Consider the following 24254-nt stretch of genomic DNA (forward strand, 5'->3'; position numbering starts at 1 on the left):
TATGTGAAACTGCAAAACAGCTGATAAATAGCATAGGCAGAATTAGCTTTTTAACCAATCATCATACCGCTGGTAACACTAACCACAGATGGAACAGTGTTAGGTTTCATCATGCACACATTAGAGCTTGGTACATCATTGCTGCCACGCAGCTCTTCATTGAATTGATGGTATGAAGAGAACTACAGTCTTACCTGAATGTCATTTGAAGTACTGGTGTATCCGATTTGTCCTGTTGTCCACATCATCATCCTCCTCTCCATCTTCATCACCGTCTTCAGTTTCCTCTGCTGCCACAGGTGTATTGTCTCCCCCTTCCTCCTGCAGGAATGGCACATGCATTCTGAGGGCCAAATTGTGAAGCATGCAGCAGGCCACGACTATCTGGGAAAAGAGTAGGAGATCCATCAGAAACATGTAGGCACCTGAACCTGGCTTTCAGTAGCCCAAATGTTCTTTCGATTACTATTCTGGTCCATCCATGTGCCTCATTGTATCACTTATCAGCCTCTGTCCTCTGATTCATCACTGGTGTCAACAGCCAGGATAGGTTTGGGTAGCCGGAGTCACCTGGAAATAGTGAGAAACTCACATTACGTGTGCACAATACCACAGAGTACAACTCCAGGTAACATACTGTGACATACACTGTGTGAAACATAATGCTCACTAATGAGCCAGACTCTCTCTCTCTCTCTCTCTCTATAGTTGTGCCATCATCTGTGGGGCACTGCTGTTGCCCATTACGTAGGCATCATGTACAGATCTTGGAATCTTGGCAGTAGCGTGAGAAATATACTGATCAGCAAGGCACACCATCTGCGCATTTATAGAATGGAAACTCTTCCTATTTCTGAACACCTGCTCATTGATCCTGGGAGTGACCAAAGCAATATGGGTCCCGTCAATGGGCCCAATCACTTGTGGAATATGTCCCATTGTATAGAAAGCAACCTTAACAGTGGGCAATTCATCATTTTGGGGGAATGTGATATAGCTGCTCATGTGTTTCTGCAAGGCATTCAGAACTCTTTCCAGCACTTTAGTAACCATTGGCTGAGACATTCCTGCAGCCAAGCCCACTGTCAGCTGAAATGATCCACTAGCCAAGAAGTGGAGCACTGACAGCACCTGTACTGTAGGAGGTATTGCAGTAGGACTACGAAGAGCAGGAATGAGATCTGGCTCCAATTGTTCACACAGTTCAGTGATTGTGGCCCTGTCCAGACAATAGGTGAGAATTATATGGCATTCATCCATTGTAGCCAAGTCAACTAGGGGTCTCTACACGGGTGCACTCCTCCTTCTTCGCAGTGGTTGGTATCTGAAGAAACCAAACATAACAAGTGTGTGATAGCATGAAGAATAGAAACACACAAAATTACAGTAAATACAGCTGCCTCATACATTTCAGGCAACCAATGATTGGAATGTGCTCTGGTGACCTCTACATTCAAACTGACTTCTGATAACATACAATTTCATTAAATGGTCATACTTCTTCACAGATGTAGTCTAAGTTGTGAGACATCATTTGAAAATAATTACATTTAACATTTTTGTCAACTACTCTTCTACAAGCAGTGCACTGGTATGAGCTCTAATTTCTGATCCAGATTCTGCCACCAAATGTATAATATAGACGTGTAGGAATTGCCTTGGTGTGTACCATAAGTACCCTATGATGCGCATATCATTGCCTACCATAACAGTCATCAGAAAATGGCATCCGCTTGTCCTGCATGCAGAGGACAGGTGGAAGTGACCTCACACCTGCGGAGTTTGTCATCATGGCGGAGGTCGGTCTGAACCGCCATGCATCCCCTCATTGGTTAACATTGAAGTCTATGGAGAACAGGGTGCAATGATGATCACCGCCGGCGGTGACGGTGATACCGGCGCGGGCATGACTGCCATTTTCAGAAGCCCATGTCACTTGACTCTTGACTCTCACCCTATCAACACCTCCACTGCATGAGCCTCTGTGTCCTGTGTCTGGAAACCACAATGGCCTGTGCTACAGGGGATAGGGCCCCAGCCTTCACATCTGAAGAACTGGAGAAGTTTGTGGATGGGGTCTTTCCCTTGTATTTACAGTTGTATGGACCTCCAGATCAACAGGTGAGCACAATTTAGGTATTTTGGATGCAACATGGTGGTATGTTGATGAATGTGTGTGCATGCAGTGTGTCCTTTGGGGAGTATTGTCTGCTGCATGCAATATGTACACAGAGGTATGAGTGATGTGCATGATGATTGTGGGATCTATGAAGCTTGTAGTCCATTACTGTAACTGGCTGTAGGGTGTAGTTAATTGTGTCCTTCTGTCGGTGTTTCCTATGCAGGTCAGCGCCGATCAGAAGAAAGGGTTATGGCGTGCCATCGCCAAGGACGTGTGGACCCTGGGGTTCCATAGCCAGAGGAGTACCCAGTGCACAAAGAGGTGGAAGGACCTGAGACGCTGCACCTGGAAGACCCCAGAGGCCTAGCTGGGGACAATCCTCCCAACGTAGGAAGGGTGCCCGTCGGACCCTGACCCCCCTAATGGCCTGCATACTGGTGGTAGCAACCCACAGTTGGATGGGCACTTGAGGGCAGCATAGCAGCTACAAGGGGATGAGTACTCACTGTGTACTTTTGTTTCCTAATTCCTGGCATCGTCTGTGGATGCCAAGGTAATAGTGTATGCTTCAGTATGCCCTTGTAGGTAATGTTGTATAGTTCTGCATTGCTATGGTGAGTGGTATATACAATAGGTATTAGTCATTTGCTGGGATTTCTGCTCCATTAAGGGCCTACATCCTGACTCACCAGTGTTGGAGTGATGCTCTGACTGATGTCCACTGTCTTGGTGGTCTGACCTGGCAATTGCAAGTTGTGCAGACACTGTAACGGAGTAAGTGTAGCTGGGCCCTTGTCAACAGGCAGACATGGATTAGTGAGTCTCAGTAGGTGTGCTGATGGTAGTTTCTTCAGAGCTCATTTCAGCTGTTGTTCCCAGGCAGTGGTGCATGTTAGACCTGACAGACTTAGGGTGGTCACCCCTAACTTTTTGCCTGCCTCCCACCACTTTTTGACACTGTTTATGCTGATTTTAGGACTCTGCGCATCAACCAGTGCTAAAGTGCATATGCCCTCTCCCTTAAATTATGGTAACATTGGTTCATTCCCAATTGGCATATTTGATCTACTGGTAAGTCCCTAGTAAAGTGCACTACATGTGCCCAGGGCCTGTAAATTGAATGCTACTAGTGGGCCTGCATCACTGGTTGTGCCACCCACATAAGTAGCCCCTTAACCATGTCTCAGGCCTGCCATTGCAAGGCCTGTGTGTGCAGTTTCATTGCCACATCAACTTGGCATTTAAAAGTACTTGCCAAGCCTTAAACTCCCCCTTTTCTACATATGTCACCCATAAGGTAGGCCCCAGGTAATCCAGAGGGCAGGGTGCTGTGTTGGTAACAGGCAGGATATATATATATGTGTATTTTATATGTCCTGGTAGTGGAACACTCCTAATTTCATTTTACACTGCTGTCAGGCCTGCTTCTTTCATAGGCAAACAATAAGGCTACCCTCCTAAACGTTTTGAGTGGTAGATTCTGATTAGAAATGGGTCATATTTAGTATGGCCAGAATGGTAATGCAAAATCCTGCTGACTGGTAAAGTTGGATTTTATATTACTATTTCGAAATGCCACTGTCAGAAAGTGAGCATTTCTCTGCACTTAAGTCCTTCTGTGCCTTACAATCCACCTCTGGGCTGGGTTGGTTGACAGCTCCCTTGTGCATTTCACCCAGACAACCACAAACACAGGATGCTCAGTCACATCTGCACACATCACATTCTGAATGTGTCTTCCTGGGCTGGAAGGGTGTAGGGCCTGACACTTACATTTCAAAGGACAGTGGCAAGCCCTCACACAATGGACTGCCAAACCCCCTACTAGGACCTTGGCAGACAGAATTATACTGAAAGGGGACCTTGTGCACTTCTAAGCCACTCTTTGAAGTCTCTCCCACTTCATAGGCACATTTGGGTATATAAACTGGGTCCCTGACACTACCAACTCAGACCCTTCTTGACAAGATACCTCCTGCGAAAGAAACTCTGAACCAGAACCTGCAACCTGCTAAGAGAAGCTGCCTGGCTGCCCAAAGGACTCACCTGACTGCTTTGCTGTAAAGGACTGCTGCCTTGCTGACCTCTGGCTCTCCTGAGAAGTGCTCTCCAAGGGCTTGGATTCAGCTTGCCTCCTGTTTCCTGAAGCCTCAGGGCCAAAAAGACTTAGGGACAAATGTAGGAAGGGTTTTGCGACTCGCAAACGGCGAAAAATGCTGTTTGCGAGGCGCAAAAGCCTCTCCGCGATGCAGAAATGCATTTTGCGAGTCGGATCCGACTCGCAAAATGCGTTTCCGACTCGCAAATAGGAAGGGGTGTGCCCTTCCTATTTGCGACTCGCAACGCTATGCAAGTTCATTTGCGACCGCGGAAGCGGTCGCAAATGAACTCGCAGTTACCATCCACTTGAAATGGATGGTAACTAATTCGCAAACAGGATGGGGTCCCCATGGGACCCCTTCCCCTTTGTGAATGATCACAAAAACAATTTTTCAGAGCAGGTAGTGGTTCTATGGACCACTGCCTGCTCTGAAAAATACTGAAACAAAAGTTTTTTTTTTTTTTTTCTAAGTGCAGCTCATTTTCCTTTAAGGAAAACGGGCTGCAGATAGAAAAAAAAAACTGCTTTATTAAAAAGCAGTCACGGACATGGTGGTCTGCTGTCTCCAGCAGGCCACCATCCCCGTGAGTGCCCAGACTCGCAATGGGGTCGCAAACTGCGACCCACCTCATTAATATTAATGAGGTGGGTCTTTGCGAACCCATTGCGAGTCGCAGAAGGTGTCTGAGACACCTTTCTGCATGGCAAATTGCGAGTTGCAATTTGCGAGTCGCACGGACTCGCAAATTGCTAGTCGCAATTTCCCTTTTTCCTACATCTGGCCCCATATCTCTGCAAAGAACTCGTGCAGTGAAAATCGCCGCACAGCTTGCCGGAATCGACGCACAGCCTGGTCAGCAGTGAGAAAATCACTGCATCGCCGAACCAAAACGATGCAGCCCGGCTTCCCGAGTGGAGATGGGTGCAGCCCCAGCGTTGCGACTGGAACTTTGACGCACGACCCACCGGATCGACGCATGGCCAAGCCGGAATAATGCAGCCTGACTTCCTGCGAGAGGAATCGACACAGCGCCTGCCGTGCGACAGAAATTTCCCCGCATCACCCACCGGATCGACGCAGCTCCTGTGACCTCGTCTTGCACGCCCAGGATTTCTCTGCATCGTCCCCGAGGCGTCCAAATAACCCTGCAACCCGAACAGGATCCAGGCCTGCGCGCCGGAAATCAATGCAAAGCCCTTGCTGCGTGGAAAAGCATCAACATGTCATCTATCTGCACCCGCAGAAACCGATGCACACCTCCCCGTTTTCCACGCATCTCCTCCTCTGCGGTCCCGTGTTGATTATTTAGATGCAAAACAGGTGCTTTGCGCTCACAAAAGACCATTGTTGTTTTTAAGAACTAAAGACTTATCATTACAAAAGTGATATTTCAACTTGTATTTATCAAATCTTGATCATTTGGACCATAATCTATTCATATAAATACTCTATATTTTTCTAAATCTGTGTGGTGTATTTTTGTGGTGTTTGCACTGTGTTATTGCATGATTTATTGCACAAATACTTTACACATTGCCTTCTAAGTTAAGCCTGTCTGCTCAGTGCCTAGCTACCAGAGGGTGGGCACAGGATAATTTGGATTGTGTGTGACTTACCCTGACTAGAGTGAGGGTCCTTGCTTGGACAGGGGGTAACCTGACTGCCAACCAAAGACCCCATTTCTAACAGTGCAGTATTGTGGTTGTCACTGCATAGTGTAAATTGCCAATAAGTCATTGTGATGCGTATGCCATATGTGCTGTGATTGCTGTTATTGACACTGTGCTCCCTTTCTTCCTCCCCCACCCTCCCTCCTTTTCTTCTCCTGTCCTTGTGTGCATTAGCAGCATCTGGCGAAGGAGCAGGGGCACCGGCGAGGGAGGGATCTGCAGCCCACAGGACCCAGGGGGCAGTGTCCATCAACGCTGAGGGAACCAGTGGGTTGGACGGCAAGGGGAACACAATGGAGGAGACAGGAGCTGATACTACTGACTCAGATTCCCCCTCCCATGGGAGCTCCCTGGTGGTGGTGAACCCCTCTGGGACCACCCCAGCAACATCATCTTCCGCCACCCCTGTTCCAGCACCCTCTCCCAGTATCCCCCCACCCAGTTACCTGTGCCTGCTCACGAAGGAGAGTGGGCGTTTGCTTTGCCACAGGCACCTCAGCCCCTGCCCCAGTCAGCCCTGCTGCCCTCACTGAGGAGGGTATTGACCTTCTGAGATCCATCCATAGTGAATGCAATCCAGGGGCTGGCATCCCAGATGCAGCAATGCAATGCCTACCTGGAGGGCATTCACGCTGGTTTGGCTGGCCTACAGAGATCGTTTCAGGCTCTGGCCTCCTCTGTGACGGCAGCCAGTGTCCCTAGTTCTTCAGTCTTCCCTCCAACTACCTATACCCAGACCCAGAGCCCTCTCCCTCACCCATCTCAAGCACACAATCAGACGTGCATGCACCCAAAACAACAGACATGACTCCCAAAGACAAGCACTACAGATCACACCACAAGCATACACACAGCCAACACACAGAAGCACACACAGCAGCCAGTGCCTCCACTGTCTCTCCCCCACCTCCTCCATCACAGTCACATCAGCACTCACACCTGCAAGCACTGCATCCTCAGTCCCACATCCTGCCACCTGTTCAGCCTTGCCCACAATCACCACAACAGCAGACACGCAGACTAGCACCCCATTTACCACATGCGCAGTCACCACCACCACCATCACAACCACATACAACACACCCACCTCACTTGCAGACACCACCCCAACATACATTCACACAACCTGTTTGTCCTCTCCCTCCCTATCTTCCCCCTTCTCATAAAAAACATAAACGCTCAGACACTCAGCAGTCATCCAACTCACACATGCACACTTTGAATGCACCTACAACCCAGTCCAGCACACCTACACCTCCTACAACCACTGCCTCTTCCTCCAGTCCCAAACCTGCTTCCACAGTCCCCCCCCACTGTGTCTAAAAAAACCTTTCCTTGCCCACCTTGACTTCTTCCCTCCTCCTGACCCACCCTGTGTTGTCCCTAAATGTAAGGTCCCGCTCCCCCAGCCCAGTCCCTCCAGCTCCCAGTCCTCCCATGGCCCCCCTATTGTTTCGAATGTCCCTCCACCCCGCTAAGAAACCTTCCACTACAGAGCACAAGGCAGCCACTTTCACTCCCGCTCCAGATCCACTATCCCACCCCCTAAAAAGAAGAGCAAGACCCCCTCCCAAACCAAAGTCCAAAGACCTCCCTTCTAAGAAGACAGCCCCCACCCCTTGCCCCCTGAGGTGCCTGCCTTTCACATTGATGTCCCTGCCCAGTCGAATCACTTGGGCTGTCCGGAGTAAAGTTGGGCCATTAACGTTGCCCTGTGTGTTGGCATAAACACTTGGACAGGCCAATGGCCCTTTTGTTTGAAGGTTTTGTTTTGTTGTGGGCGCTATTCCCGCCAGAATACAGTGGTTGACTCACAGGTATTTGTCTTGCCTTTCTTCTCTTATGGCTTCTTATGTAGTTGTTGTATTTTTCAGCAGATTGTCCTCTGTCTGTGTGGTATGTGTGTATGGTGCATGTGGGGGTGTCACTCTCCCCTCCCTCCCTTGTGTGCTAGGCTGCTGTACTCACGGTTGTCGTCTTCATCGATGTCGCCGCTCCTGGGCTTCCAGTTCGGGTTCCATGGCGGCCGTGGACTCCTCCGTGTTCCTGGAAGTGAGTGCCTCCTTTTATATGGCTCGTTTCCGCCAGGCTTTTCCTGGCAGTGGTCCCGCCCCGGAAATCCTGGAGGTCTGCTATGTCGTAATATGATGAGCGGTAAATGGTGTTCCGTGGGCTGAAGATGGCAACCGCCGTGGTCGGTGGCCGAACTGCACTGGCGGTTCAAGCGGTGCATTGGCTATATGTGGGAGGGATCACCGCCGTGGTCATAATATGGCGGTCTTGGCTATCCGCTATCACTTCCCGCCATCGCCGGCGTGGCGGTCAGCTAACCGCCAAAGTCGTAATGAGGGCATAGTCTCTACCAGATAATGCTTTACCGAAGGTAAGTAACTTGTTTGTCACTGCTAATATTGGTAAAAGGACTAAATTGTAATATAGGCCTTATGAGGGTGTGTTTTTTCAATAAGATGAGTATTGGTACATTTCTAAAAATGTTTTGTACCTGGTAAAGTCTCCGAAAGCCACATATTTGTATAGTCTGTAAGTGGAAGCACATTAGGATGAAAACTCAGGCAATCAAGCCAAACAAAAGTATGGGATTTATGCCCCACACCAGGTCCACTGGTCAGCAAGGATGTGTCCCTGGGAGTTTCAGACTTCACAAGCCAGCTAGCTCAACCACTGAAATGACTCGGTATCTTCATTTGTCAGCCGTGGCAGCTGCAGATCACAACTGACAGGAGCTACCAGGTGAACACAATGGTGGTTGAATTGTGCACTCTTTGGATAGAGCAAGAGATCGGAAGACCCACTCAAAGCTCGGACAAACTGGACGTCTCCTCCTTGTCAGTCTTCCCTTCAGTAGGTCCGGTAAGACTCCTTCACTGTCACAGCATACAGGTACGCTCTGGACCACCATGTTGCTCACTGCACACTATAATGCTACTTACTAGATGATCCAACCCCCATGCTATTTATTTTTATTAATTGTACTCAGCACACACATTTATTTGTTTTTTTAAGGGAGGGGGAGGAGATGCTCTTCTGATTCTTTTTTTTTTGTCCTCCAGATGACAAAAACACAAATGTTCCAGGATCCCAGGATCTGAGGCAGAGAAGATGAATCCTCTTTAATGGTAGTTAGGCATCTCTGAAAAATGCTGCCAGTGTCCTACTCAAACAGAGCTGAGAGCAGAAGGTAAAGTAGCTGCTAATGAATAGAGTATCTGGGGAGAGGATGAGTGAGAAAGACATAATAAGTCTGCTGCTTCTGCCTTCTTGCGCTGTGACCTGAGACAGTACCACTGTTATGTACTAACTGATGACTTATCCTTGTGAGTTAATGCCTGGGTGGAATATGAACTTAACAGGGAGCCTTCTGGTATACTTTAAGCATTTCAGTACTGAGAGTATTACAAATGTGCCAATTGCGCCATCTAGGACAGAGAATGTTTGCTAAGTATTTATGTTAAATGAACGTGGAAAAACTGGTCAGTATGGAATTAGCCAAGAATGTTCACTGCTAGCACAGTGGAGGCTTGCAAGGCAAACTAATTGAAGACAAAATCCAAAGTAATGCGTGTGGCGGTTTGGAAAGTAGCACTGCTGCTAGCAGGACATTATAAAAAACACTACAATATGTGCTTGCTGCAGAATTATGGCAATGTACAACATAGTTATAGAATTGTTTAGCGGGATATATACTCAGAATTCAAAATAAACGCTATGCAGCTAAGAAAGCTGGCCTGACTCATGACTGCTTTGATGTAGGAACACCATGTCTAACAAGTATAAATATACATTAATTATTGAAAAATATTGAAACCTGCTAATAAGTTTGTCTAAAGGACTATTATGGAATTTGCAAAAAGTGTTTTGCGGCATTGTGGAGAGCTGAGTCGCAGAATCAGCTAAACATGTAAATATGCAAAATGTCATACAAGTGGCATTATAGAAAATTTCAAAACACTCTGTTGTGAAGTGGTCTTAAATCCAACCAAGGTCCACAATGTTACAAGCCTATTTTGCTATAAAATGCACCGTTTTCACAGACCCTTTCAAAAATCCTTGGGGGAGGGCCTCAACCGCTACTTCAGGAGCGGGTATTCATATTGTGCCCTTTTTTACCAATGTTACAATACTAATACAGTAATATTGCATCATTTTCACTACATATGCTGACAGTTCTTTACCGAGAACGCTCAGTCTCACTAAATAAAGTAATCTTTGAATCTTAACTGATTCTGACCAATTTAACTTTCCTAATGTCCTTCATGCCACACAATGGGCCTGTTTCACAAACTCATTTTGGAGTACATGAAGTAGCACCTAAGCAGCACTACTTCACAGACTAAACAATGAAATTCACAAACCTTGGGCTGGAGATCTCTGCCCTACGGCACACGTATGTATAGTAGCAAATGTGGAAAGACAAGGGGGAGTGGTGGGAAAATGGGAAATAATTATTACAAAATAGGAGGGTGTTTTTTTCTTCTTCTTTTTAATGTTGCTAGGGTTGTTGCACTACCAGCAGCCCTCCAAAACATTAAACAAATTGTTGGTGGTACCCGTGCTCCTTCTAGGGGCACCACCAAGAATACAAAATGTAATTTATAAGCCCAGGTCATTATGGGGCACTCCTTCCCTGGACAAGTGAATAGTAAATGAGCAGCTCTGGACAAGTGAATAGTAAATGAGCAGCCCCTACTTTACATTTTTCCATGAGTATTCTGGTGCCAACCTGGAGCACTCACCCTTTTTTTATGTTGGGGGCCGTGGGTGGATCTGAAGGCTCCTGCCAGCTCCCCAGCCAGCACAGTGGCAGAGCTAGCTATTTGACATTTACATGGGTGCCATGGTGTCCACCCAGGGGCACCAATACCTTTTTCTTAGTTGGGGGCCATCAGTGGATCTCCAAGGCCCTGCAGCCCCTGCTTGTTCCCCAGCCAGCACCCATCCTGGGTGCTCGCTGGAGCCAACTCCATTCCTTTGTTCCTGCCCGGGAGGGAGCAGCTTTTCTTTGTGTCCCACCTGGGTGGTAGCAAAGTTGTGTTTCATGTCCAGGAGAGTGCGGTCAGGGAAATAAATTTTACATTTCCTGTTCACCCCTCCCCTCAATTTATAAATTTGGGCGATGAGGTCCCTGTGGCCTCCCTGAGGCTCATGTAGTGGGGCCTCAGCCCTCCCCACCACCCCCAAACCCCTCCCCCCTCTTAAAGAGATCACGCTGAACCCCAGGCCTTGGCTTACTCTGGGGCCCTATTTTAATTTTTTTTTAAATATGGAGCCTGCTCTTTTTTTTTTTTTTTTTTTACACTTTTACCACGAATCCTGTACAAATTTATGTTAAACTATTTTAAACTCTCAAACCCTCCCTCCAGGCCTAAGGGGATCCCGGTATCCCTATTCTGCCCCCTAAATATTTTTTATTTATTTTTCTAGAATCGGGGAATGAGTCCCAGTGTCCTAAAATGGATGTCGCCACATATTTGTCTATGTGGTGGCAGCCAATCATATTTTATCTCTAGATCTGATGGCTCCGCAATGTGATATATGCATAAATTCTGAACACTAATTTCTCAAAAACTACTGAACAAACTTACACCAAATCACAGAAAGCATGCCTTCTGGAACATGTTTTAGTTTTGTGCCCAGTTTTGTGCAATTCTATTAAGCCGTTTTGGCTCTAGCTGTGTCTAATTTTCCTATGGCAAATTGCATGCAGAAAAATTGTTCTAGACTCCGCTTGACTGATCACCCCCAAAACTTTCATGGAAGGAGCTGAAGTAGATGAGACTTTAAAAAAAAAAAAAGTTTCATGAAGATTTGTCAAACGGAGCCAAAAGTCTATTTACTATAGAAACGTGGTCCTAGCCATAACTACCTCATGGAACATTTTGGGGGGTGATCTGGCAAGTGGGGCCTGAGCAAAAAGGGTATCCCAAAACACATTTTCTGCATTCATTTTTCCATAGGAACATTACACACAGCTACAGCCCAAAAAGCTGTACGAATTTATACCAGATTTGGCAGGCAGCTAGATCTTAGTCCAGAAAGAGTGCTATTTGTGATTTGGTGTACATCCATTCAGTGGTCTTGTAGAAACTAAGGTTAAAAAATTGTATATATCACGCCGCAGAGGCTCCACGAAGCTGACAGATCTCCTCCTGAGATCTGACTGGCTGCCACCACATCAACCAGGAAGTAGCGGTAGTCATCACTTGTGACTCTGGCAAGAGTCCTAACAACAACAGCAAAAAAAGGCATAAGGGCACAGGGTAGGGATAGCTAGAGGGATGATGCAAAATATTTTATTTGTTGAGAGGCAGACACCCCCCTCCCCGAGCCTCTGCGAGGCCCCCAGGGCCCCCATCTTCTGGGGTGAGGGAAAATAATAAGGTGAGGGTGCACGGAATCCTCCCAGAGCCTAATTAGGCCCCAGGGATCACAGTCCTGAGTCAGAGTAATAAAATGATGGTAGGTGGGCATGCTGCCCCCTTTCCCGAGCTTTAGTAGACCCTCAGGACACTACCCCAGGGGCTGAAATTTAAATTAAAGGGGAGGGGGGTTGCGAAGGCCAACTTTCCCCAAGTCTTAAAAAGGCCCCTGGGGCCCCATCCCCCGGTTTTGTGATTCAAATTACAAAGGATGAGGACCGCACGGCACCCCTCCCTGAGCCTTTGAAGGACCCTGGGACCCATCCCCCAGGGCTGACTCACTTAATGTGTCTCGGAAGCCCACTCCTGGGACACAGTCGTTTCCCTGCCTGCACTAGCGTGCGGGGAGAAGCACATGCTTGCTCCTGTCAGTCAAGAGCATTTTTAATCTCCCACCAAATAGAAGCAAACACTAAGGCCATATTTATACTTTTTTAGCGCTGCATTTGCGCCGCTTTTTGACGCAAAAAAAGCACAGATTTGTAAAATACAATTGTATTTTGCAAGTTTGTGCCGTTTTTGCGTCAGAAAATGACGCAAATGCAGCGCTAAAAAAGTATAAATATGGGCCTAAGTCTGCTCCCAGTCGGCAGGAGATTTAAAAATGCTCCTGCCGGCTGGGAGCAGACTTGTGTTCTGTTTCCCTGCCTGCACCGATGTGGGCAGGGAAACAACACACATTGTCCCTCGGTAGGGGGCCTCAGGGGGACTGTTAAGGCTTGGAGAGGGGGCTGCATGCTCCCTTTCTTTAGTATATATGTTTTGGCCCTGGAGGATTGGCTACCTGGGGCACAAAAGCCAACCCTATGCCGGGCATTCCAAGTCTGTGCGCAGCATAGGGTTGGCAGCCTGCATGGGTGGTTGGCTGCCTTTGGGTCGGTTAGCCACAGGGCCTGGCTGAAGGCCATGTCTGGCTAAAGGCCGTGCACAGCGTAGGGGTGAAGCTGTGCGGCCAACCTCTTGCCATGCATGGCCAAAGACCACGCTTTTGCCAAGCACTGCTAATTACCGCACATATAACATCACTCATGACATCTTCTATGACATAATTGATAATATCACTGCAAGATTTGTAATTAAATTACTGATAAGAAAACTGTGCATGGGGTGGCACAAGTTATAGTTACCTTAGGGGACGAGTTATAGTTACTTGATATAAATGTAACTGCTGAATTTCTGTGGTTTTTAGACTTTAAAACGTTATGATTTTACTGAACATTTCACCTAGCTATAATGTTACTTTAAGCTTTTTTTTTTTCAGTATATATGTCTATTTCACACATTAATACATATTTCCAGACACAACCTTTGTATAAAGCAATGATTATCATAGCAGAGAGCAGTGGGTCTGGGTTTAAGGAAGTAGTCCTGAAATCATAGGCTCAATGAAGTGTGAGCTCTCTGCACTTGGCTGACATCAGCCTTCTTCTAACAGTAATCAAGAACAGACAAAATGGAAGGCCTGATGCTTACCACCCTATACCCCCATCCGACCCTAAACCCTAAAAATACTCTTAACACCCTATACTCTTACCAACCCCTAATCAATAAAAATACCTTTACCACCCTATACCCGTACCCACTCCTAAATCCTAAAAATACCCTTACCAGCTAATAACTATATCCCCCTTAAACCCTAAAAATACACTTCCCATCCTATAACAGCGTTTCCCAACCTATGGTCCGCGGACCCCCAGGGGTCCGTGACACATTCCCAGGGAGTCTGCAGGCCTGGACCGGCATGAAGGCACTTTCCTAGCTGGACCCTCTACAGAAACATGTGCGAGCTTTTTTATCTGTTTATTCATTTGTGCGGCACTGCAAAGTTCAGTGTAAGCTTTTCGACAAAAATAAGTGTCAATGTGCCTGCTGGAGAGATGGGAGTTTGTCTAGTGGCAGATTTGACTCATTGGAGGTAGTGCAGATGGTTAATGTGCCAGGTGCAAAGAACGTGTATCATGCAAAGAACCACATTTTATGTGCATAGCACAGTGGGTTACCACTTTTGTCACAGAAATTATTTTGTTATTGTGCAGGTCATAAGTCACAATCATAGTCTAGCACAGTGAGTTATGAACTACCAACAAAGATCTACATGGAACAAATTAGAAAATTATATATTTTTCCAATTCTTTCATTACTGCTAAAAAAAAAAGGTTTGCTTGCATAGGAGTATGCTATTATTAACGTCAAGGCTAGCCACTGTGTTATGTTCTGAATCCTGAGTTTGGGTTTCCCCAGACCAAGCACTCTTAGAAAATGCCTAACAGTATGGATGAGGTGAATCATACACCTTGTAGTCCCCTGTAAAGTGTTTTGACACCCTACACTGGTATGAGAGGTGCTATAAATCAAATTAAATACATGTGACAGAGAGGCTATGGAGAAATGAGAGGCCTTTGTTTTACTTCCTTTGCCCACCACACATTAAATTAAAAAGGTTATGTATCTAAAAAAATAAAAACAAAAATCGCTTGGGAAATGTAGAATGTGACTTGAGGATTCAGCTTTCCTAAATAATACCAAACATTGAAAAGTTAGTCGCCGAGATGCAGCACCAACCTTCCCTTAAAGTTTTCCAATTTTTGCAATTTTTTCCCATATAAAATAATGATATCTTTACTATTTTGAGTATTTGTTTGGGGTGTATGTTTGTGTATTTTTTGCGAGTTACCTTTTTAATGTTTGAAATTTAAATCATACACATTTCTTGGAGGTCCCTGGTTTCCAGTATTGATTCAGTGGGGGTCCTCAGGAGTCAAAAAGTGGGGAAACACTGTCCTATAACCTTGCGCACCCTTAAACCCTAAAAATACCCATACCACTCTATAACCTAACACACCCCTAAAACCAAATTTGTACATGGTCGATAGATAGATAGATAGATAGATAGATAGATAGATAGATAGATAGATAGATCTGTGGGTGTGCAGATAGATAGATGAATAGACAGACAGACAGACAGACAGACAGACAGACAGACAGACAGACATAAATATACACACACACACACACACACAACCCCCCCACCACCCCCCCACCTCCATTAAATGTAGTTACCTTGTGTGGTAAAGGCTTTGTGTGGTAAATGATATGTGGTAAAGGCATTGCTTGGTAATGCCTTCGTTTTAAAAGTTGTGTCCCATCAATGTATACTTAGTGTACCACTCCAGGTCACAGGACAGATTCTGGTTCTCTCATTGTCATGGACAGACCTAGGGCTCTGTGCACGGGCTAGAATAGAATAATTCCAGGGCCACAATAAAACTCCCAGTGTGCATGTGAAATACCAGTTTCACATGCAGACGGGCAATCATCAGGGTATGTGCCTATTCACCACGCAGAGGACGTTCCTGTTTCAACACTATAGTTTCACCTTTAACTGATGTAACCTCAAAAACACCTTCCACAATGAGTGAAGTACACCTCTGAATGTGAGGCTTGAATTGGAGACTGTGATGTATTCTGTCCATGGAACCACTTTGCTCAAGTCCCTTGGTTACCATTAGGAATTGATTGCCTATATAAATGCTCCACCCTTGAAATTCAGGAAGGATTCACTCAACTAAATGAGAAAAGTGAGGCTCACCAAGTGACCTGCTTTTGAAGAAGATAACTGCCCATGGAATAAAATGGAAATTACATTGAACCAGGGTATTTTGCCATCGTCTGGACTCATGAGAAGTTCAGACCATACCTGCTTCACTTCACAATGAAAGTCAACAATTAGCCTATATAATGACTAATGGCTATGTAGGGTAAAAGTGATGAATATGTGAGGTAGGCGTTAGCTCTTCAGGAGTAGCCATGCCAATGGAGATATTCTTTCAGGTGTCTTCACTTTAGTGGGAATAATAGAGGTTCATGTTTTAAGTTAAATCACAGATGAGTAGAGAAGGTACTGCTCATCTCTCTTAGAAAGATTTGAAATCAGGATGGGAAGCAATGTTATGTTATGATATGTGTATTTGTAAAGCGAGGGTTTCCTGGCGCTGTGCAGGTATGTGTGCCTAGCCCTGCCTGTGGTAGGGTAGGTAATTGAAAAGCTAGGTCTTCAGTTTCTTGCGGAATTAAAGAGAGGAGGAGGCTCTAAAGTGGATTGGGAGTGTGCTTTATGAGTGATGCAAGAGAATGCCTGTCCTCCTGATCTGTCTCTGTGTAGCCGTGGGATGTGTACTAGTAGGAGTCCTGCGGAACAGAGGAGTCCGGGTGGTTGGTAGAAGGAGATGCCTGTCTGTTCAGGTAGGTGAGGCCTGAGTTGTGTAGTGCCCTCAATGTGTGTGTAATGAGTTTGAATTGAGTGGATTAGTGTATCAGGAGCCAGTGGAGTTCCCTGAGGTTTGGTGTGATGTGAGTTGTGCGGGGGAGGTTGAGGATGAATCTGGCTGCCGAGTTCTAGGTAGTTGGTAGTCTTCCAGTGAGTTGTTTGGTGTTCCTGGTGTAGAGGATCCTGCTGGTGTGATTTTTGATGGCAGTAACAAACTGCCGATAAATACATGTGTATTATTGCCTTAAAAAACACTCCGATTTAAGGTCTTGGAATTGTCTTTATAGGTTAACTACTTTTTACCACAGATGGAGAGTGGTTGTTTCTCTGAAATGGTGCATGTAGGAATATCTCCAAAACAAAGACAGTTTGAACATAGATACCTATTTGTGAAATAGTCTGACTTATTTGGGCAGAGGAACAGAGAGTGCAGGGAGTATTTAGCTGAGGTGGCTAAGTTCAGCTCCCATAGAGGTGACAGGATTTTTGGGATGAGAGTTTGGTACCCTAAAGGTGAAGTCCAGTGGAAGATCCTCATACCACCCTTCTGTAAAATGTAAGCATCTTACCACCCAGGAAGATCTATGATTGCATATTCGGAGGACGTGAAATCATCAACAGTTAAGAATTAGGATTTTCTTAAAGAATTGCCACCCTTTGCATCACTAAATACTACAGAGAGGTCTGCTAGAACAGCAGGCCTGTCTTAATCGCAGGCGTCTCTGGCTACCATGTTGTGACTTGTGTCTCAAACTGATGGGCTATTTTCATTGCCTGAGGCCCTCTTGGACTGTAGATCACCTCAAGGACCTGTTGTTGGTTCCCTCATTCCGTTTCTGGGGGAGTTGGAACTTCTGACCATTGTTAGCGACCGGAGTTTGCCTTGCTGGGAGATAAAATAGCAACACTGAACAAGCCAAGCCTATTAGCTGCGGCGCCACCGAAAGCCATGAGAAAACCAAGAGCCACCAGTTCACCCCGCTGGTTTCTTGCACAGACTAACATAGGCCTAATGCCGTTGCCTCAAAACACTCTACCAAAACCTAGCAGATGATGGAATTGGCACTGTATCTGATGCAACCAGGATAAGTGCTATGGAATGGCATCTGTCATGCGATGAAACAATTTGTAAAAATATAATTATAATAATTTAAGGTACTGATTTGGACGAAATACAGATCATTTTTTACAATTTGTGCAGATTGTTCGCATTGTGGTAAAATGGCAAGTGTGTTTATAGTGTGTAAACAGCATAGATATTTTCGGTCCCTTTAACACTGACCAAAGGCAATTGACATCACCATGTAAATAAATATGTAAAACCGTTGAGTAACATTGTTACTGTATATTGTTCCCAATTTATTAGTGTAACACAATAAACCTAGGAGTGTTATTTTTCTTACTGCAAGAAAGTTTTACTACCAGACTGTACGAAACTCTAAATGAACCTATAAGTTGTGAGTAATAGGTTGCAACAAACAATGTGCATGATTTAAAAAAAACAAGAACCTGCCGAAAGCGGTCAATGCAAGGAAGTGGAATCTCCTTCAGACTTTGACTGTCCTATTAGAGTTATATGATCCAAAAACCTTTTAACAAGTGGTAGAAACAGCTGGCAGAGATCTTGCAGGCATGTATTATGCTTTAGCTTCTAGAACTTGTTCCTTATTTTACCTCTGCCTTGCCAAGGGCCACTGTTGCGTGCTGTGCAGCCTTCTTAGGAAATACTTCCAACCACGTACTCTGTATGACTGAGCTATAATAAATCCTCCTACTTACGAGGCAGATCAGGACCACTCATGGCCTGGTCTGCACATTGATACATTTACCTGTATAGAGTCCCATAAATACAATAAATGCCCCATTAGCAGTCATGGTGGCATTCCACATATAAGTATTTCCGCATCCAGACGTAATGATATCTCAGTACCTTCAGAACTTCTGGATTGCAGCAATACCAGACAATTAAAAGTGTGACAGAGAAATGAACTATTACATGCAGGAATTTGAGTTTCTGCATGCAAACATATATTAACTCTATTGCATGTGTACATGTTGTGTAGGAAGCTATTTTAAATATGAAAATCAAATGGAACTGATCTGAATAATAATTTCAGAGCATGGATGCAACTGAGCCGATGAGTTTCCTCCTTCACAATTGAGTGATAAGTGTGTCAGTCGGAAAAAATGCCTGGTAATTGGGTTAGCAGATATATTTTCCGCTGCTTGCTATTAAGACATATCTCTAACATTACTTGAAGATGCCTTGGTAATATAGGGAGCTTTCCTAGAAATAGCGCTCGTCTCCCCGTAAATTTCCCAGTAATTTTCAAAATCCTGTTAGAGGAAACCTTCGGAATTACTAGTGAAAATTACTAAAAGATGGCGGGAAATGAGAGGATTTTAAAAACGTTCCTTCTAAACTGAAACTGTCCATAAACAGATGTCTACCTTATATGTGTCCTAGGTTGCAAACTATATTTCATGTGTGTGTTAGAAGACCTATCCCTTAAATAACAAGTTATTGAGTCCCTATCTTGCACTGGGAAAGCAATCTGTGAAGTATTACTGATAACCCCACCAGTGAAGTCTAATTGAGTGTGCATGTTATAATATTTTATAATGTAATATAAAATAATTATAATAGTAGTTAGACCTGCAGCCTCAACTTATTCTATCATGTGATAGGCAAAAACCTATAATGAAACACCCTCAGGCCCCTCTGCAACAATAATGAAAATATGTGTGAAGGTGAACTTCAAACTGTTTATTGGTGTCAACTTTGCACATGATTAACACCAAACTTCTGAGGTTAATTGCCAAAACAACCTGCACTTCATCCTGAGATAGTGGATATGTTTCTGTGCATTCTTTTACTGCTAGAACAATAAGGTACCTTCATCAGGCCAATTATTCCCTTAACCGGTTCCTGGGGTGACACTCAGCCTGTGAAATCCTCTGCTAAACTTAAAACACAATAGTGATACAGACGGCATCACAGCCCTTCGGTCATCCTATAGACTCAGCATCCGTTCACAAGTTACAGCCCGAGCAAAGGGCCATTTAAAGGTCTGCATTATTTCAGTACTTCCAAATTCTAAAATACTGGTAAACCGCAGAGCTTAAAACTATTCTGTACCCCAATGAACGTCAGCTATCTGACGTGGAAAGGTTCAGCATTTGGAAAGAACCCTCCATAGTTGGTATTAAACATGTGTCATTAGCTGACTTCTGTTCCGGCCCACATAGTTAACTGCAAATACATGACCTGTGACACAATGTTGAACATTCATGTAGTTGAAAGGATAACATATGGAAGGTGTACGGAATTTCCCAGGATGAACGTGGACTCTGCATGCAGGTTGCAATTAGTTATGGTCTGCTACTGACTCTACCCTTCCTTGCCCATACATCTGTACATAGTGAGCCAGCTCGTGCACTCCTTCTATACCACCCTGTCTTTTATGTATCATCAGGAAGTACAGCTATTAACAGATTGGCTGTCACTATGGCGCTTCCAGACAAGGGGAACACATGGGAGGTGAAGGAGTTGGATTGGGAGGGAAATTGAGAAGTCTTGTTTGCTTTTGAATAGATTAAACTATTACAGAAATGAGAGGGGCACAAATGCTAGGGGAGAGATTACACAGTAAAGGAGCTGCAGTATCCATAAAAGTCAGACAGAGGCCAAGGAGGAAAGAAAAATGGATGGACGGGCAGACAGACAGAATGATGGATGGATTTTAAGAAGGGAAAAGATAGTGCATGTGCATTTAACAGATTAAGAAATAAAGAACACAGAGTGGCTCAGGGAACATACAATCACAATCATATATATTCTCCAATGCTGTGGGAATCTCTGAAGAAGATGTGAAGTTAAGAATATTATATCTACACACACACACACACACATACATACACACTGATACAATATTATGGCAGGACAATATTGGAAAAATATATTGTTTTCTCACCTCCCTATTATAATATTTTTCTGAAGGTAAAAGAGCCTGAGCTGGTACCGGCTTTGCGCAGAAACGTACAGGAAGAAGAACTTCTACTGCTGGCCAACAAAATCAAAATCCTGAGCCTCTTCAGTCGACTGCATGGATGCCTGAACTTCTCTTCCAAGAAGCAGTGTGGCAAGTTCAAGCCGCCATCATACCTTGTCTCGCAGACCCAGAAGCTAATTCACCTCTGTAGACTCTCAAGCGTCGGGGGGGATATAGGCGCATCTATAAAAGCCATTCTCGAAGACCAGTGATGAATTTCGACATAGGATGTGAGACTGACAGAAGCCAAGTTGGTGTCTTGGCGTGCATGCAAGAGAGATCTCAGGCCCCTGCTGGCCATTGACCTAGCAAACCCGCTAGGGTCAATAAGCTTCATCTAACTCTACACTCAAGGAAGCATCACATGGACTTTTCTATTGATCCTCTCTATCATCTTCTCCCTCTTTAGTCTGAAACCATATCTTTTCTACTCATTGTATGGTACTGGATACAACATTTCATGATAACCAATAAATTAATAGTAATTTACAGGGAGCCACTCCCACCACTCAACAAACAATTTTCAGGTTCATTTACCGGGTGTTTCTCATACTAAGTTATTCAACTGAAAATCTCAGCTACCCTTGTTTATTTTGCATGGCAGTGCAGGGTAAATTTGCACCATAGACTTGCATTACAGTCTTCTTGTTGATATTTAAGTTCATGTATTTACAAAAGTGCATTTCATATATGTATGTGATATTCTTGTTTTAGAAATGCTGAGTAATGTTATTATTTTTCCAAGTGGCCCTGGGCTTACCATAGCCTGATGCGTAGAAGAGGTGATGGTCGTAGTCAGGAATGGTGTATGTCCCAACCAGCGTTAGTGCTCTCCACATGTGATTTAAAAAGTGTTTGCACAACACAGCAAGAAGAGCTGCTGCACTGTGGGAAAGGGTGAGCGCAGAACAGTACCATATCTTTTAAGAAGTGGTGCAGTTCTGCTCTTTCCCTGCGCTGGCATACCTTTGGCAGCCATGTGTCAACACAGGCATCCTTGTTCTATTGTGTAAGGGTGTCTGTTTTGTAAGAAGTATAGTTTTTGTACAGGAAGGGGTTTCTTTGTGTTAAAAAAAAACACACTTTAAGGCATTTCCCTCTTTGTATGGGTAGTATGCAGCACGCGTAAAAAGAGGGAAAAAGGAAGAGATATTAAAACACTTCTCTTTACGTCTTCCTCAAGGAGGCGCAGGACTTTGTCTCAAATCAGATCTCCGTCAAAACCCATGGGTAGTTGCATGGGAATGCCCATGCACAAGCCATGGACCACCTATGTGATGCAAACGAACGCAAGGTCGCGCACTGCGCTGCATTCATTACTTTGGGTTACAACCACGATTTGCATTGTTTTGTAAGTCCCAGCAGTCGACTTTGTGTCGGGACTGCGTTAAAAAGGTATTGCAAACCTGACGCAAAGTCTTTGTAAATCTGGTACGTGGTCTATAAATAGGACATATCCTGCCATCTGCTAAGAAACATAGGGCTCCCCTATCGGTAACCTGTTACTCTGTGGGCAAAAGTGTATCCAGGAAATACCGACATTTAAAAGGTATGCTTTTAGCACATCATTCAGAGACAATGGTTATGTTCACTAAAGTGCTTTCTGATGCATTTGTATCAAATAAATTGTGTTTCTTGGGATAAAATAGAGCACACATGGGGCACGTTGAGTATGCACCTGACTAACTAAAAACGGACAAATTAGAATTTGCCCCAGAGTCCCATTGTTGAAAGGACAAGAATATTTTTGTGAAAACAGTGCATTCTCTTTTTTCTAGTGCAGATTGTGTCAATTCCATAATGACAGCAGTAGCCCCCTGAAAGCCTGTGATTCACACCGAAGGGTTTGCCCAAAGTACAGAACTCTCCTAGAGCCGTGTTTACTTTTTTCAGGGATGTGTTTGCCGCAGCCTTTATGCAACTCAAATCAGTGGTGAAAAAGACTGCCAGTGGTAACAGAGAAAGACTGGAAGCAGCAAATACGATTGTCTCGCTCTAATTGACGTCAGTGGTGCCTGCTTAGTTATGCATATTGTGAAAGATTCGACATTCATCTAATATACATTCAGTAGAAATACAGAGCTACAGAAAAAATAGGCATTTATGAGATTTTTATGTGTTTTTGTCTCAACCATACTGTCAGTAAAAGTATAATAAACTTCCAGAACTTTAATATACATTTTCTAATTATATATTCTAGCGTCCTGCTCATAGTACGTTCCAGAGGGGTAGAGTTCAAAAACCTGCACCGGTAAGGTCACTAGAACTACTGAGAATGATTATATTTGGAACTGGCTCCTCGGAGAGATCTGTCTCCTTGCTTTGCGTCTTTAGGCAGGAGGGATACCTGATGTTTGTGAAGTGCACCACTGCGATGTCCGACACGCCACGTGGATTTACTTCCCTTGTTTGGGATACACAACATTTGGAAAGTTGGCTCCTTATGTCACTACAGTAGAATGAATAGATCAGTGGGTTCAGTAGCGAGTTGGTCTCCCCCAAGAAGAAGAGTGGATCCCTGAGAAGCTCCGTCAGTTTGCAGGAGGAGCAGGTAGCTTGGACTAACCCTACCACATAGTATGGACCCCAAGACATGGTGAAGCAGGCTATGACAATCAGCACTGTCCGTATGGCCTTGAAATGAGAGTTGGCAGCTGGGTATGTGACCAGTGGACCATTCCTCACCCAGGTCCTCTGGATTCTTTTGTGGTGGATGTAAGCAATCTTCCCCACAACCATGTGGAGGCATATCAAGGTGAACAAAGAAGGCAGGAAAATGCTGAAGCAAAGAATGTAAAGATAATCAGTTTTAGCTGCGTAAAAAAGTCCACAGCTGCCATTATAATTGTCCCGCTGCAAGGAAGGGTAAATCAAGGGAATATGTCCCACAAAGAAGGCAATCACCCATAGAGCTCCCAGCAAAACAATGACACATTTCATGTTCATGATCCTCAAATAATAAATCGGCCGCACCACAGCTAGATACCTGTCCAGCGAGATCAAGAGCAGAGTCAACATAGAGCTGACGCAAGGGGTAATGGTCAGGCATAGCCTCAGAAGACAGAGGGACAAGTCACTATCGAAATCCCCATCATACAGGTCATCCACCGTCTCCACGATGCACATGAGCCCCACGAGTAGGTCGGCCGCAGCCAGGTTTAGGATGAAAATGAAGTTCTTGCCCTGAGACTTCTTGAGCTGCTTGGAGAGGACCACAATCACCGTGATGTTAGTGGTAGCAATTAAGATGCTGAGAAGGCTGTGGAGAACAGCATAGAGGACATTTGGCATCTTTATGGGTTAACAACTGGCACAATGAATGCGCGAAACCACACAAGAATGGCTGCACCGAACTGGATTTTCTGTATGATGTGAGTACAAAGAATAGTTCAGCGCCTTCATGCTGTTATTCGTTAAACGTTTGTATGAAATTGCAATAAATGTTTTAGAAGCAGTGGATCAAGTCGCCTGCAGTTCCTCCTTTCCCTCTTGTCTCGCATCTGGTCATAATTCTGGTCATGATGTCCTATCTCCAGTCACAATTTTGATGGTCTCATCCGTGGCAGCGGCTTTTGCCCACCCTCCAGAGCTCTGGTGTGACGGA

At 44.9% G+C, this 24254-nt stretch overlaps 2 protein-coding genes across 3 annotated transcripts in view; one reads left to right on the forward strand and one right to left on the reverse strand.

The window, feature by feature from the left end:
• Positions 1–22823, forward strand: part of ERICH6 (glutamate rich 6) — a 176012-nt gene extending 153189 nt beyond the window's left edge. Inside the window, exon 13 of one of the 2 annotated variants that reach the window (XM_069213356.1) lies at positions 20599–22823. In XM_069213356.1, coding sequence (XP_069069457.1) covers positions 20599–20862 — 264 coding nt within the window. In that variant the 3' untranslated portion in view covers positions 20863–22823. Of the gene's footprint in view, positions 1–8965; positions 9093–20598 lie in introns of those variants that run through there. The other variant, XM_069213357.1, reaches the window with a different exon arrangement.
• Positions 22824–22885: 62 nt separating this feature from the next.
• On the reverse strand, positions 22886–23941 carry LOC138265082 (glucose-dependent insulinotropic receptor-like). Its single transcript, XM_069212625.1, has one exon. The coding sequence runs from the start codon at positions 23939–23941 to the stop codon at positions 22886–22888; it is 1056 nt and encodes a 351-aa protein (XP_069068726.1).
• Between the last annotated feature and the right edge of the window lie 313 nt (positions 23942–24254).

Source organism: Pleurodeles waltl, chromosome 11, assembly GCF_031143425.1.
Source record: "Pleurodeles waltl isolate 20211129_DDA chromosome 11, aPleWal1.hap1.20221129, whole genome shotgun sequence".
Lineage (NCBI taxonomy): Eukaryota > Metazoa > Chordata > Amphibia > Caudata > Salamandridae > Pleurodeles > Pleurodeles waltl.

Excerpts from the sequence above, each read along its gene's own strand:
- LOC138265082 (XM_069212625.1), bottom strand. The coding sequence starts at position 23,941 with ATGCCAAATGTCCTCTATGCTGTTCTCCACAGCCTTCTCAGCATCTTA.